A 16,387-nucleotide genomic window follows, 5' to 3' on the forward strand; every position below is an offset into this window, starting at 1 on the left:
TCATAATAATTACAGCTCCCACAAGAGAAGAAAAAAAATTGTAATAAAGAACAATTTACAATAAACTTTGGACAGGCGCTTTTTACAACATAATTGTTTATACTTTGGTAGTGCAAATTAATTGTATAGCAGGATGTCAAAGGTGATCTTTTTAGAATGTCCATTAACATTTCCCGCCCTATGGTTGTGGAAATGATGAAAATCGAAGGAATACTTGATGGAAAATGGTTTATGAGATCAGTAATAATTTTCGGACCCTGTAAAGAAATGGAAATAAAATACATTCAAGTGTAATTAATAAATAAATATAAAACCAATGTTCTCATTAGAAAGTACCGTTCAGGTACTTTTCATTCAAAAGTCATTTTCAATCCCTTCAGTGTCAAAGAGTTGTCCAAGTCGAACACAGTGAAGCTACACACTTGCTCTCCTCCTCCTCCTCCTTCTCCTTCTCCTTCTCCTTTCTCCTTCTCCTATCTCTCCTCTCCACCTCCTCCTCCTCCTCCTCCTCCTTGTCTCTCCTCTTCTCTCTTTGCATTATTCAAGAGGATCAGCCTCAGGAAATTACCGTCAGAATCTGGTTCAGAGCAGAGTTGTCCAAGTTGGACACAGTGGACACTATACCACTTTCTGTGCCCTCATCTTCATTCCCCTCCTTCTCTCTCCTCCTCCCCCTGCTCCTCTCTCGGACAGCATCGACCTAGCTGCCTGGTGGTAAAGGTGTTTGCGTCTGGTGTGTCGACCGCAGGGTGTTGCGCTCGGCGAAGCGTGTGTGCACAGCGGGCCACTGGTAGGGCTTCTCTCCTGGTGTACCCTCTGATGGCGCTGCAGCTCGCCCTGCCTCCCTGAAACGCCTTGGAGCAGATGGGCACACAAAGTTCCTCTCGCCCGTGTGAATGTGCTGTGTGTCTCTGTTCAGGGTCAAAGGACGTAATCACCGTTTGTTAGATAATAATATAGACATTCAATGTATCCATATATATGATATGTTTATAGCTACTTTACATAGCAGTCATAACAAGATGAAATCTGACCACAAGGAACCTAAGTTCCACTTCAAACACCAATCAAAACAGATAAACACTGACCTAAATGGGCACAACCCGTTAGGCCACTCACGTCCTGTACATGAAGTGCTTTGAAAAAGACTAGTCAGGGCTCACCATCATCCAATCTATCACTTATTGTCTGTTCAGATTCCACGATAGGGAAACCTTGCTACCTGTGCATACTCCAATCTACGCGAATTGTGTGCGAACATGCACATGAACGCTATCCCTATTAACAGATTATCACCAAAGACCTTGGAATATGTGTCCGACATTTCATCTTTGTATTATGACACTCCATGACCAGCTCCCTGCCCTGCTTTCCTACCCCCACTAGCGAGGAAAATCAACTAGATGACTTCAGTTTCGAAAGGAGACTCGAACTCCTGATGTTAACAAGCTATGTGGCTTTTATTCTGTCTCTTGAATCTATCAACTAAAGCAGTTACAACACACCACAATAATTGCCTCTCATCACAAGAGTTGCTCTTTTTTAATACAACACTATGAATGGTTATAAAGATAAACACCACTGAAACCACATGTAACAATAGAGCAACCTGCCCACTCCATCTGCAAAACTGACAGAAGGATTTAACCCAATTACTATCCTACGAGTTTATGACGCGCCCGCTCCCACTTTCTGCAGAAAGCGGTAACATAAGTTGTATTTTACATTTGGATACTGTATGACAATGTGATGGTACATATAAACTAATATCCAACAAGCCGCACCCGCCATCAGCATGTCTTTGTTTATGAAAACCATTACTGAAGTACAATTCACGAAATGCCCCACCAAGCATTCTGGTCATTTTAACAACTGTCCTTCCTTTAAAACAACTGTACAATATTATGACTTGTGTTTTTTTCCCCTCTGTGGCCCTAAGTATTCTATCATTTTATATTATAGCCTTATTAGTCTATGGAAACTTAAATTATCTAATGATTAGCAACCATCATCTAAAAAATCATTTTTATCCAAAAATCATTGAAATTAATGATCACCAAACGTTTAAATAATAACGAGTCCTATATATATGTCGATAACAATGTTATAGCACAGTGAAAAACTATTGGTTCCATTGTGGGACTTGCTGACTGACATTAGCGGATGAGATTAAATAGATCCTGAATTTAGCACTGGTCTGGAGCAGGCTAGCTCCGCACAGAATAAATCATCCTTGCGTAATTTATACCATAACATATCCTTCCTCCCCCTATCCATCTTTAGTGCAAAACCGGATTACGGATCAATTGACCAGGATCACCCAAGATATCCTGCTTAATCCTTAATCCTAGTTTGTGCACACAGGCCCCAGTTGTGAAAATGTACCAAGAGATAAAAACAAACAACGTCAAGACATCGAAGGAAAGTCGGGTTCTGATCAGCTGGTCCTCATTCTTGCTGTAGGTGCACGTTCTATCCAGCAGGGACCGGCTCCCCTCTGCTACCACACAACGCTTGATTACTAACACCCTACGTTGTATGAACTTTCATTCATGGTCTAGGTTGTAGCCCTTATAATGGGTTCAGGGGAAATTCTAGTATCATGTAGTAGCCTAAACCTATCACTGTTACATTGAAACTCGGTGAATATGAATGACAGTAACCTAAACCTATCACTGTTACATTGAACTGAGTGAATATGATACAGGTAAACCGTAAACCTATCACTGTTACAAATTGAAACGGGTGAATAGAATGACAGTAACCTTTAAACCTATCGATGCCTACATTGAAACAGGGTGAATGGAATATGAATGACAGTGACCTAAACCTATCACTGTTACAATGAACTGTGTGAATGGGAATATGAATGGCAGTGACCTAAACCTATCACTGTTTACATTGAACTGGCGTGAATGGAATATGAATGACAGTCAATCCAATTATGCTGTATAGAAATAAGACCAATACCTCCATCTTAAACTGCACTGACGCCACTGTGTGGTGGTGTGTGTGTGGTGTTGTTGGTGTGTCCTGGTGTGTGGTGTGTGTGAAGTTGAAGTTCCAATGTCCTGATGAGAACTTCTCAGCATGCGATATGTGGTTTCAACAAAGAAACTGTTCACGTACACACACACACACACACACAAAACACACACACCACAACGACGATCGATTCGAGCACAACTACACACACACACACACACAACACCTACAGACAGTCGCGAGCGACACCACAAGCCACACAACACTCAGCTCACCCAACCCAGCACATCACACACACACACGATTGACACACACACACCACAGCCGATCAGTGTCTCGGCAATGCGCACCAGCACTGGAACCTGTTCCCCAACTGCGTTCTGGGGTGCATATATCTCCTAACATATTATGCTGTGCTTTCTCGACTTGTTAATTTTATGGACGAGGACCGAGAAGCCACGTGAACAGCGCCCTTAGAAAATGTCACCACCCAGCGTTCGATATGAGATGAGTTCCAGATTAGTCACCTTGCTGTCCCTAGTCTATGCCAACGTTGTCCTCAAAGCGTATGTGAAGTGCATCTTTATCTCTGTCCGCCGAACTGGGATTGATTGAGAGTGAGGAAGCATAGACGAGTGAGTCAGTCATCTGCATGAGACTGATTGCAGCGAATGCACGTCCTCGAGGGTATGGATTGTGAGAGAAAGATGAGGCGAAGAGATGAAGAACGCTCGCGCTAGACCGATCTTCACCGACGTCGGAGCACAGTCAGACGACGAGCCTCACCACCTTCCCTCAAGCACAAACGTAATTCGGTGATCCAGTCACGAGAGAGATGAGAGCCCGGGATCAGAGAGTGCTAGAGTGTCTAACAAGACTCGCATGCGCATCGAGAACCCAACAGCAGAGAGTAGAGAGGATTAAGGGACAGGTATGAAATGAAAGAGGAGAGAGACAGGATAAGCTCTAAGAGACAAGGAGACGTAAATACCACCAGCCAAGCTCTCTTTATGATGCTGCCCAAAATGTGTCCCACAGTTCCCTGCGACCTGGTTTTCCCTTTTTTTTGTCAATATGTTTCGTATTGGTCGGTCTGAGCTTGGGTTGGCAGTCGTAGGTTATGTCGGTTCATATGTGGGTCAATGTGATGTGCCTGATATGGTTCCGCAAATGATAGAGAGAATTGACAGGCGGGCCGCCCGTGGTGCGTATGGATGGGGTGCGTTTGTCAGACGGTTCCTCCTTGATTACGCACAACCATATTAAGGCCTCCCCAAGCACGCTGTATTGGCTACAACCGTATGGTTGCTGGCAGTGATTTGCTCTTCCGTGTCAGTCTGTTTGTTAGTGGCCGGACACGTGACAACTATCGTTTGTTCTATTCTGACAGTCTTCACCTCTTCCTTTCCTCCTCCTCGCCGCCTCGATCTCGTTCTGCTAAATAGCACCGTAGCAGAGCCAGGACTGCGGACAATCGGGTCACGCTCTCCACCTCTTAACACAGCCAACACACACGCGCTTCCTGGGAACAGGTCCCACGTCAGGGCATCCCACTCGCACACCAACAACCGAGAACGTGGTAGTCAGTCACGGCTGCCCCACCCTCAACAACGTGGGACAGGATCAAGGCCTCCACACTTCAACCCGACACATGGCGACAGTCCAGACGCTCCCGCCTCCGAACGCCGTGCGGGAGCGAGGTCAAGCTACCCACTCTCGACTCGCCGTTGCGCGGCACAGCGTCAGAGCATCCCCATACCACGGTTACGTTCACGACACGGCCCTAGTCCTGTGTAGAATACATAAGAAGTTTTGGGTTGTAGTGCAGAAAGCAGAGCTTGTCTGCATGGTCCCCTGTCAGTCTGCTCCTCCGCGAAACACAGACCTTATTTGAAGTATATCAAGACATTCTCTATGGAAGACATGAACGGTAAAATAAAGAAGGAACCCCTTTCAAGTTCAGCCGCAAGTTATTACAGGAATTATAACGCGTCGACTATTTCTCTCTAAACCATATACCTTTGACTAATCCGGAAACTATCACCTCGAAAACAAAACRTTTATTCCGTTCCGTATTTTATCTAACGGGTGGCATCCATGAGTATAAATATTCCTGTTACATTGCACAACCTTCGATGTTATGTCATAAAATTCTGGCAAATTAGTTCGCAAAGAGCCAGGCGGCCCAAACTGTTGCATATACCCTGACTCTGCGTACAATGAACGCAATAGAAATGACACAATTTCACCTGGTTAATATTGCCTGCTAACCTGGATTTCTTTTAGCTAAATATGCAGGTTTATTTTAAGAAAGGCATTGATGTTTATGGTTAAGTACACATTGGAGCAATGACAGTCATTGATTGATTGTTTTTTATAAGATAAGTTTAATAATAGCTAGCAATTTACCTTAGCTTACTGCATTCGCATAATAGGCAGGCTCCTCGTGGAGTGCAATGTAATCAGGTGTTAGAGCATTGGACTAGTTAACTGTAAGGTTGCAAGATTGGATCCCCCGAGAATTCCGATTAATCGGTCGACCTCTAATCCACTTCACCAACAAACTATCATGGTAAAAACACCAAGACAGTTGTGAAGAGGGCACGACAATGCTTATTCCCCCTCAGGAGACTGAAAAGATTTGGCATGGGTCCTCAGATCCTCAAAAGGCTCTCCAGCTGCACCATCGAGAGCATCCTGACTGGTTGCATCACTGCCTGGTATGGCAACTGCTCGGCCTCCGACCGCAAGGCACTACAGAGGGTAGTGCGTTCGGCCCAGTACATCACTGGGGCCAAGCTTCCTGCCATCCAGGACCTCTATACCGGGCAGTGTCAGAGGAAGGCCCTAAAAATTGTCAAAGACTCCAGCCACCCCAGTCATAGACTGTTCTCTCTGCTACCACATGGCAAGCGGTACTGGAGCACCAAGTGTAGGTCAAAGAGGCTTCTAAACAGTTTTTACTCCCAAGCCATAAGACTCCTGAACATCTAATCAAATGGCTATCCAGACTATTTNACCTCAGAATCTGGTTCAGAGTCAGAGTTGTCCAAGTTGGACACAGTGGAACTATACCACTCTTCTGTGCCCTCATCTTCATCCCCTCCTTCTCTTCCTCCTCCCCCTGCTCCTCTCTCGGACAGCATCGCCATAGCTGCCTGGTGGTAAGGGTGTTTGCGTCTGGTGTGTCGACGCAGGGTGTTGCGCTCGGCGAAGCGTGTGTGGCACAGCGGGCACTGGTAGGGCTTCTCTCCTGTGTGTACCCTCTGATGGCGCTGCAGCTCGCCCGCCTCCCTGAAACGCTTGGAGCAGATGGGGCACACAAAGTTCCTCTCGCCCGTGTGAATGTGCTTGTGTCTCTGTTCAGGGTCAAAGGACGAAGGTCACGTTTGTTAGATAATAATATACATTCATGTTCATATATTATGATATGTTTATATCTACTTATTACATAGCAGTCATAACAAGATGAAATCTGACACAAGGACCTAGTTCCACTTCAAACACAATCAAAACAGATAACCTGCCTAAATGACTACCAACCCGTAGCACTCACGTCTGTAGCTATGAAGTGCTTTGAAAGGCTGGTCATGGCTCACATCAACACCATTATCCCAGAAACCATAGACCCACTCCAATTTGCATACCACCATAACAGATCCACAGATGATGCAATCTCTATTGCACTCCACACTGCCCTTTCCCACCTGGACAAAAAGAACACCTATGTGAGAATGCTATTCATTGACTACAGCTCAGCGTTCAACACCATAGTGCCCTCAAAGCTCATCACTAAGCTAAGGACCCTGGAACTAAACACCTCCCTCTGCAACTGGATCCTGGACTTCCTGACGGGCCGCCCCCAGGTGGTAAGAGTAGGTAACAACACAGCCGCCACGCTGATCATCAACACAGGGGCCCCTCAGGGCTGCGTGCTCACTCCCCTCCTGTACTCCCTGTTCACTCATGACTGCATGGCCAGGCACGACTCCAACACCATCATTAAGTTTGCCGATGACACAACAGTGGTAGGCCTGATCACCAACAACGACGAGACAGCCTATAGGGAGGAGGTCAGAGACCTGGCCGTGTGGTGCCAGGACAACAACCTCTCCCTCAACGTGATAAAGTCAAAGGAGATGATTGTGGACTACAGGAAAAGGAGGACCGAACACGCCCCCATTCTCATCGACGGGCTGTAGTGGAGCAGGTTGAGAGCATCAAGTTCCTTGGTCTCCACATCACCAACAAACTATCATGGTACAAAGACCATGACAGTTGTGAAGAGGGCACGACAATGCCTATTCCCCCTCAGGAGACTGAAAAGATTTGGCAGGGGTCCTCAGATCCTCAAAAGGTTCTACAGCTGCACCATCGAGAGCATCCTAACTGGTTGCATCACTGCCTGGTATGGCAACTGCTCGTCCTCCGACCGCAAGGCACTACAGAGGGTAGTGCGTACGGCCCAGTACATCACTGTGGCCAAGCTTCCTGCCATCCAGGACCTCTATACCGGGCAGTATCAGAGGAAGGCCCTAAAATTTGTCAAAGACTCCAGCCACCCTAGTCATAGACTGTTCTCTCTGCTACCAAATGGCAAGTGGTACTGTAGAACCATGTCTAGGTCCAAGAGGCTTTTAAACAGCTTCTACCTCCAAGCCATAAGACTCCTGAACATCTAATCAAATGGCTACCCAGACTATTTGCATTTCCCCCCCTCTTTTACATTGCTGCTACTCTCTGCTATTATCTATGCATAGTCACTTTAATAACTCTACCTACATGTACATATTACCTCAATTACCTCTGTACCGGTACCCCCTTATTTTACTGCTGCTCTTTAATTATTTGTTACTTTTATTTCTTGTTTTATTTCTTGTTAATTTTTTTATTGTATTTTTTAACTGGTTAGGGCCTTGTAAGTAAGCATTTCACTGTAAGGTCTACACCTGTTGTATTCGGTGCATGTGACAAATTAAATTTGATTTGAAAACAATATGTCATCATGAGCCCACCAAATCACCACACCACAAGTCAAACATTTATGAACAACTGAGCTCACCTGCAAATGGCTGGAGCGTTTGAAGGCCTTGCCACACTGCAGGCAGACATGGGGTTTGTTCTGAGAGTGGGTGATGGAGTGWCGCTCCAGGTCAGACAGGTAGTAGAAGATCCTGGGGCAGAGAGGGCAGTRGAGTACCCTTCGTGGCCCAGAGGAGGGAGAGGAGGCTGGGGACAGGGGGTCCAGAGGGTCCAGGGGGTTCAGGTTCCTGGGTCCGCTGGAGGGGAAGATGGGGGCAAGGGGAGGGGAGGGAGGAGCGGTGGCGGAGGAGAAGTACAGATGGTCGTCCCATGGGAGGGAGGTGTGCTTTGACTCTGGGGCTTTTGATTGGTCGGTTGCCTCCAAACTGAAGTCAAAGGACAGAGAAGGGGATTGCGGGTGTGTAAGGGGAGGGGCTTTAGTAGGAGATGACCCATTTGGGACAGACTCCATTTGGGTTTCTTCAGTAGAGAGTGACTGATGATTGGTGTTGGGGTCACAACAGTTTGGTTCAGTGTGTTTGTGAGGAGGTGAGCTGAGTAGAACTGCTTTAGAACTGCCATCAGCGCTGGGCTGCTTGGAGGGGGGGCAGGAGACCACAGAGGGGGAGGTCAGGGGGGCGGGAGGGTTAACGATGGGACTCTCTCTTGATAGGATGGTAGGGGAGTTGTTGGGTGTCAATCTAATAACTGGGTGGGAGGGATTGGCAGGGAGGGATGACACTGATGTGGCGAGCTGACCAGAAGAGAGAGAGAGAGAAAGAGGGGATGAAGAGGAGGCAGTGATTTGGGAGAGCTGACCGGTGGAGGGGTCAAGGAGAGCAATGGGGGTGGAGGTAGAGAAAGACTGACCGGAGGAAGAGGTGGAGGAGGAGGAGAGGAGAAGGAACATAGAGGTGGAGGCACTGGGAGTGTTCTGGGTGAGGGAGAAGGGGAGAGAGAAGGCCAGGAGGCCTGGATTGGCATCAGTCTTGGTTAGGGGAATGGAGGAGAGCTGGGTGGAGGAGGGGAAGAGGAGGATGGGGGTGTTGGAGGAGGGGTTAGTCAGGATCTGGATAGGCTGAGGGGGTTGGAGGTGTACAGCAGAACCAGAGGGTTGGGAAACAGCAGCACTAGCCTCACTAACAGATTTCACACCTGAATCTAGAAYCTTAGGGGGTTCCGCATTCTGTGAGAGTTCTGGGTTCTTTGAGTGTTCTGTATTTTTTAGAMGTTCTGACTTCTGTGAGGGTTTCATAGACGTAACAGGAGCGGGACATRTGTTTTCCTTGTGTGTGTGTGGAGTTTTTACTAAACTTTGGCTGAGGTAAGTGACCCCTGCTGTGGTTATATGAGACGACCTGTCATCCTCTACCTCCAATGAGCTGGACTGCACCTTTGGCTGGCTTGAGGGGGGGTTGTCTGGCYTGGAAGAGTCCATTTGGGGCACTTTGTGCCCCTCRGGGKTGAGTGTGTATGGAATRCCCTGGTCATCTATCAGGAGAAGACCTTCACTTTCAGAGTCTATGGAAGAGAGGGARGTGAAMACGGAGGTAGAGAAGAACAAGGGAKACAAGAGAGGTCCCCCMAAAATGTCAGCTCCATCCATTSTCAATATAGAATCCTCTTCATCATCATCACCATCATCTTCCTCTACTATGTCCCTATCTCCATCCCCCTCTACCTCATCTACCTCCATAAGCAGTGAGCTCTCATGCCAAAGGCTCCTCTCCTTAATCTCTCTCTTTTTAGGGAAGCTCAGATCCAAYACTTCTCCCTCCTCTTCCTYTCTTCTCCCCCAAACTCCTTTCCCTGCCTCCGCTCTCTCTCCTCTATCCTCTCCTGGTCTCTCTTTTGCACCATGACATCGACTAGGGGGTAGGAAAAGAGGGATCACTCTCTCATCCTCTCTATCGTTCCTTTCTTTCTCCCCCCTTATCCCTCCATCCCTCTCTGCCTTGGCTGTGTTGGAGATGAGAGGCRTKTCAGGGACAATGGRACTACCATTCCTGTCTTGTGTAACATCCYTCTCTCCATCTCTCCTCTSATCCCTCTCTTCTGTCTCCATCCTGTAGAGMGGCTMCTCAGTGTGTTCTATCTCTTCAACACACACATCCTCCATCTGACCCGTACCAGTCACAGTAGTGGAGGTCAGGGCATTTCAACTGGTCCCAGACCAAACAGCTCTGGCTTCTAACCTACTCCCTTTAGAATCAGAGGGAGGCACGTCTTTGGTAGAGCTGAGAGCTGCAGAGTCTGTGATTGGCCTGTTGCACAATCCAGGAACGTCTGATTTGACTCTGATTGGTTGATCGCACACACCAGGAGACTGTGATTGGTTGGTTGAGCCTGCAGGGTTCAACTGCTTCCTGTAATGCTGGCTGTGTCCCGCTCACATCTGGCGCTCTCCCAGCCCCTCCTCGTTTTGCCTAAAAAGGTTTTGATTGGAAACCTATACTGGAGTACACCTGTTTAAGGGAGCATTATTGGAGGTTACCTGGTGGGCAGGATAAGATYAAGGAGTCCACTGGCTCCTCATGGATCTCTGGCACAGTCCCCGATCTCTTCAAGGATTGGCCGACACTCCTGTCATCTGAGCCACCATTGGTCAGAACCCCTGTCTGTTGAGAATCCATTTTGGAACATGCCTGAATCTGTAAAATGGGGATTCAATATTTTATAATCTTAACAAGAGATTAATTATTACAATCAAATAATAAGAGAACTTGTCAATCAAATGACTATAGGCTTCATTGATAAGGAAGATGTCCTGAGGTGGCCAGGTGTCTTTATGCTATTTCACAGAATATCAGAGCAGCAAAATTAGGAAGTTGATTAAATTAGTATCATGTTGTTAGAATATCTTACTTGTTCTTTCATTGTGCATAATGAAATATGCCTAGACTMAAACTATTCACATAGACTAAATAGGCTATTATGAATTTCTTAAACTCCTATTCTTGTTTTACTACAAAAACAGGGCCTTCAGGAAGTATTCACACCCTTTGACCTGTTCTGCATTTTGTTGTGTGACAGCCTGAATTGAAAATGGGTTAAATTGAGATATTTTTGTCACCGGCCTACCACACAATACCCCATAATGTCCAAGTGGAATTATGTATTTTGAAAGTTTTACAAATTCCTTAAAAATGAAAAGCTGAAATGTCTTTAGTCAATAAGTATAATAAGTATTCAATCTCTTTGTTATGGCAAGCCTAAATAAGTCCAGGAGTAAAACATTCCTTATTAACAGGTCACATAATAAATTGCATGGACTCACTCTCTGTGCAATAATAGTTTTTAACATGAATGACTACCTCATCTCTGTACCCCAATTATCTCTAAGGTCCCTCAGTCGAGCAGTAAATTTCAAACACAGATTCAACCACAAATACCAGGGAAGTTTTCTAATGCCTCGCAAAGAAGGGCATCTATTAGTAAATGGGTACAAAAAAATCCCTTTGAGCATGGTGAAGTTATTAATTACACTTTGGATGGTGTATCAATACACCCAGTCACTACAAAGATACAGGTGTCCTTCCTAACTCAGTTGCCGGAGATTTCACCATGAGGCCAATGGTGACTTTAAAACAGTTACAGGGTTGAATGGCTGTGATAGGGGAAAACTGAGGATGGATCAACAACATTGTAGCTACTCAACAATACTAACCTAATTGACAGAGTGAAAGAAGGAAGAATGTACAGAATACAAATATTCCAAAACATGAATCCTGTTTGCAACAAGGCACTAAGGTAATACTGCAAAAAATGTGCAATTCACTTTTTGTCTTGGATACAAAGTGTTATGATTGGGGCAAATCCAATACAACACACATTACTGAGTACCACTCTCCATATTTTCAAGCATAGTAGTGGCTGCATCATGTTATGGTTATGCTTGTAATCGTTAAGGACTGTGGAGTTTTTCCAGGATAAAAAAGCTACGGAATTGAACTAAGCACAGGCAAAATACTAGAGGAAAACCTGGTTCAGTCTGCTTTCCACCAGACACTGGGATTTGAATTCACCCTTCAGCAGGACAATAACCTAAGACACAAGGCCAAATCTACACTGGAGTTGCTTACCAAGAAGACAGTGAATATTCCTGAGTGTCCGAGTTACAGTTTTGACTTAAATATACTTGAAAATCTATGGCAAGCTCTGAAAATGGTTCTTCGGCAATGATCAACAACCAATTTGACAGAGTTTAAAGAATTTTGAAAAGAATAATGGACAAATGTTGCACAATCCAGGTGTGGAAAGCTCTTAGAGACTTACCCAGAAAGACTCACAGCTGTAATCACTGCCAAATGTGATTTTAACATGTATTGACTCAGGGGGTTGAATACTTATTTAATCAAGATATTTTTGTGTTTTATTTTTCATAATTTTGTTTAAAAAAATATTTTAAAACATATTTGAATATTTCTTACACTTTTACATTACAGAGTATTTGGTGTAGATTGTTGGGGGGGGGGAAACTGACAATTAAAACCATTTTAATCGCACTTTGTAACAACAAAATGTGTAAAAAGTCCAGGGGTGTGAATACTTTCTGAAGGCACTGTAGGTTAAATCATCCCCATCACCTTCATAACATCCCCACCACCACCTTCCACCTCGTCATTATCACCATTACATTGTCACCATCATCATCAATGATCGTCATCATCAACAACATTATCATCATTCAAACCGGTTCCAATTCCTGCTATTATCTCAATAACTTGAGGCGAGATTTGTTTTAACGGCTACAGCGTGTGGTCTCGTGCTCTACAATCGGTGATTACCTGATATGCTTAATTGCTATGATTGTCAATCTTAAAAATGTAACGCAGCATGCGTAAATTACGCACATGTTTGCATTACATTTGCTGTTATTATGGACTTCACTGGTTTTATATAATTTGCTTACCGGGCTCTAAACAAAGTCGCCAATATACCACATGGCATGAACGCGACAGTCTGCAGTGGAGGGTTCAAGAGAGCATGATGTCAGCGAAATCATACTATCCGGGGTAAAGCCCATTTTTTCTTTCGATTTCAGAATTTCATTTGTCTGCCATAGTCTAATACAAAATAAGACATTCGTTAAATATTTGGCAACGGGTTTGGGTCGACATCATATTTGTTTTCCTCCATTTGAACCCTTATCCATCCTTGTACTGTATTTATGTTGGAATAAAAAGTGTCGCTGTTCATGGGAGACGCCATTGCGCGCAGTCCGAGGTCCGAATAGTCAAACCCTGTTTAATATCTGTAGATGTACTGCGCATCAATGGACACGACACTCGAACCTGGGACAATGTTTGCTAACTGCATTTAATGTAATATATTCGGCTCTCTTATTTTAAATGACGCCGAGGTATTTGTCTAAATTATGTTGATATTTTTGCCGTAATAACTGCCCTTGCTGTCTATGGACCCACAACCAGCCATTTTACAAGTCGAGGGTTCGAGCCCTATAGGGAGCGCAGCCCCACAGCTGGCAGAAAAAGCGATGTAGGAAACTTTACCGGCATATTGTAATTTATTTCACTAACTTAATTGTCTGGACATACACTTGTCAATATAACAGGTGTGGGATGCGTCCGGTATACTGTCCATACATTTAAAACTGGATAATAAACTACATACTCCACCCATAAGTCACTCGCTGCATAGACACTGGCTTACCCGAGCTGKGGATACTTCCGGAGGACCAAATATGAATGAGAGGCGGACTAGTTAGAAGTGGAGATTGCTGCGCGAGCAGAGAGAGGTGGGAGCTCGTGGCGTCGCAGCATTCGGCTTCGGTTAATGCTATCCGGGATCCTTGGGCCGTCCTAACTTTAACCCCAAACCATACCATAACCTTAACCCTTAACCAAATGTAAACTTTTTGGGGGGGTAGAGACGTCCCAAGGATACCGGATAGCAAGGACAATTCTGTGTCCGACTAGACTCAACCCATGTTGAGTAAACAGTGGGCAGCTACTGTATATGGTATGAGATCAGATCAGATCACCATTTAATCCAAGTACATATAACCTTAGAAAATACAAAAGATGGATATGTGTGTGTGCGTGCGTGCGTGCGTGCGTGTGTGTGTGTGCATGCTCGTGTGGGAGCGAGAGAGAGAGATATCAGGGTGTCCTAATTGTTGTGAGAATCAAGTGTTCATCTCTATTTCATTTCAATTACATGAAATATCACATTCATGAGAGAGAGATATCAGGGTGTCCTAATTGTTGTGAGAATCAAGTGTTCATCTCTATTTCATTTCAATTACATGAAATATCACATTCATCACATCACAGCAAAACGTTGTTTATTTCAAAACCGTCACATCAATAGAACTTCCAAGCCTCAGGGCTTGGTGTGTCAACAACAAGGAGGAGGAGTATCCTGAGGGCCAGCTTGGGGCAGGAACACACTATGTTAAAACAAAACAACACGTCAGGTCAGTCAGATCCCGCAGTGGGAGGAGTCAGAGTCACACGGTAACAACACATGAARTGAACATTTGAACTATATGAGTTATGACTACGTTTTACTTCTGTATTAATGCATGTATTATCATTAACACAGCTATTATTAAGACATGTAGAGCCTATCATTGGTAGAGGCTGAGAGAGAGGGGGACAAGAGATAGAGATGGGAGTGTTGGGGTATTAGTCCAGGTCTACAAGAGAGCAGGCCTCGATCTCCGACACCAGCCGATGAGGGAACAGTTTGTACTGCAGCCAGGTGGGTTCTGGGACACAGGAGGGAGGTGATAGACATGTTACATCAAATGAAGACAATATAAGCACATACTGTCTCTGACTGAACMCTGAGGTCTCCTGCACACTGAACAGTCACATAGAGGGACTAGTAAGGCACCAAGGGGTTTTCCATAGATCATGTTAGACAGGGCACCAGTTCTGTGGTCCCAACTCACCCAGGTAGCAGAAGGGGGGGTTGAGCCTGCCGTCGAAACAGSTCTGTGTGTAGGGRAAGCTGCACTGCTTCCTGGAGTGTTTACAGTAGAACGTCACACTCTCCCCGTGGGGAACCACCGAGTCTGTCACGTCATAGGGCCAACGCTTCAGCCCACCAATCAGAACACGGCTCCGCTCCGCTGGGATTGGACAGCGCACTAAGAGCAGGAAGTACAGGATGAAGAACAAATAAAGAAGAAAGGTCAATATTCTATCTACACTCTCTCTGTCTCTCTCACACACACACACACACACACACACACACACACACACACATACACACACACACACACGCACACACACACAGTGGGCCCTGGGTGTATCAGTTAGGACTCACCTCTGCAGTAGGGCACTGCGCTCCAGGTGCCGTTGGGCTGGCAGGTGACCCGGTTGGGTCCATCCAGCAGGTGGTTCTTCTTACAGAGGTAATAGATGGCATCGCCCACATCGTACTCAGTCCTCTGTACCGCCACCAGGTACCCCTGGTTCACCTCCTGGGGGGGCGGGCACCACACCCCTGGAACAGGAGAGAGAGGGTCACTGTATATACACATTTACATGTTCTTCCTGTTCAAGCCTGCACACCCTGTGAGTCCCTAGGATCAGACCAGGATGCAAGAACATTGCTGAATGAATTGGCAAGAGATGTTATTCTCTGTTTAGGCCAAAAGGTGGCAGTAAAGCACTATGAAACATAACAACCGACATGTCAGTCTCTCTCACATAAAAAGACACACAAAGTAGAACGATTTCAAGTGCAGAGTACAATAACCTCCTCCGCAAAATACACACACACAACCACACATTCACACACTCACACTCAAAAGGCCCAATCCATCCACCCACACGCCAACCATCACATTCCATGGCTCTGATGCTCTCCCTCTGCTTGCTCTCTCTCTCTATCAAACACTATATATTATAAAACACACACACATACTTTGACAGATGGGGTGAGGGTACTGCCAGGTCTGATCAATATTACAGAGATTCTCACTGTTTCCCACCGTCCACCCGCTCCTGGAGAGAATGGGGGGAGAGAAGAGAGAGAGAGAGGGGGCGAGAGAGAGAAGAGAGAGACAGAGAGAGAGGGGGTGGTTATATGACTAATTGACTGGGTATACACTAAGCGGTGTAGCAGGGGTTAATGTTCACCTCTGTTGGCTCTGTTTCAGAAAGTGTGTTTTTGCATACAATACATGATTCCAACTGACATATGCATTGGGATGTGATACATTATTAGATGTAGTGGCAGTAAAAAGATATTAAGCTGGCAGTCCTACACTCAGTTTTGACGCCCATCTCTCCTCAATAAGTCTCCACTTCGCCTCCCTTACGCGACCCATCCCTTGCTTTCTCCCAACATCCTCGTCCTGCCCTCCTCACTCTCCTCTCTCCTCTCCTCACACTCCTCTCTCTGC

The 16,387-nt window shown here is 45.6% G+C and overlaps 2 protein-coding genes across 2 annotated transcripts in view; both read right to left on the reverse strand.

Annotated features, from left to right (window-relative positions):
• Positions 1 to 5,996: 5,996 nt before the first annotated feature.
• On the reverse strand, positions 5,997 to 13,653 carry LOC112071214 (uncharacterized). The gene is made up of 4 exons (XM_024138664.2): positions 12,920 to 13,653; positions 10,502 to 10,658; positions 8,048 to 9,528; positions 5,997 to 6,344 (listed from the first exon to the last, which is right to left on the reverse strand). Exons 2-4 carry the CDS (start codon positions 10,638 to 10,640, stop codon positions 5,997 to 5,999), a joined length of 1,968 nt encoding a protein of 655 aa, XP_023994432.2. The 5' UTR covers positions 10,641 to 10,658; positions 12,920 to 13,653.
• A 644-nt stretch (positions 13,654 to 14,297) lies between these two features.
• The window catches only part of ntd5 (ntl-dependent gene 5), a 26,623-nt gene continuing 24,533 nt past the window's right edge, over positions 14,298 to 16,387 (reverse strand). The window contains 4 exon segments of the mRNA XM_070439304.1: positions 14,298 to 14,740; positions 14,927 to 15,124; positions 15,304 to 15,483; positions 15,907 to 15,986. Of these exon segments, the coding sequence (XP_070295405.1) occupies positions 14,658 to 14,740; positions 14,927 to 15,124; positions 15,304 to 15,483; positions 15,907 to 15,986 (541 nt within the window). The 3' untranslated portion in view covers positions 14,298 to 14,657.

Source organism: Salvelinus sp. IW2-2015, unplaced genomic scaffold (genome assembly GCF_002910315.2).
Source record: "Salvelinus sp. IW2-2015 unplaced genomic scaffold, ASM291031v2 Un_scaffold1547, whole genome shotgun sequence".
NCBI classification, from domain to species: domain Eukaryota; kingdom Metazoa; phylum Chordata; class Actinopteri; order Salmoniformes; family Salmonidae; genus Salvelinus; species Salvelinus sp. IW2-2015.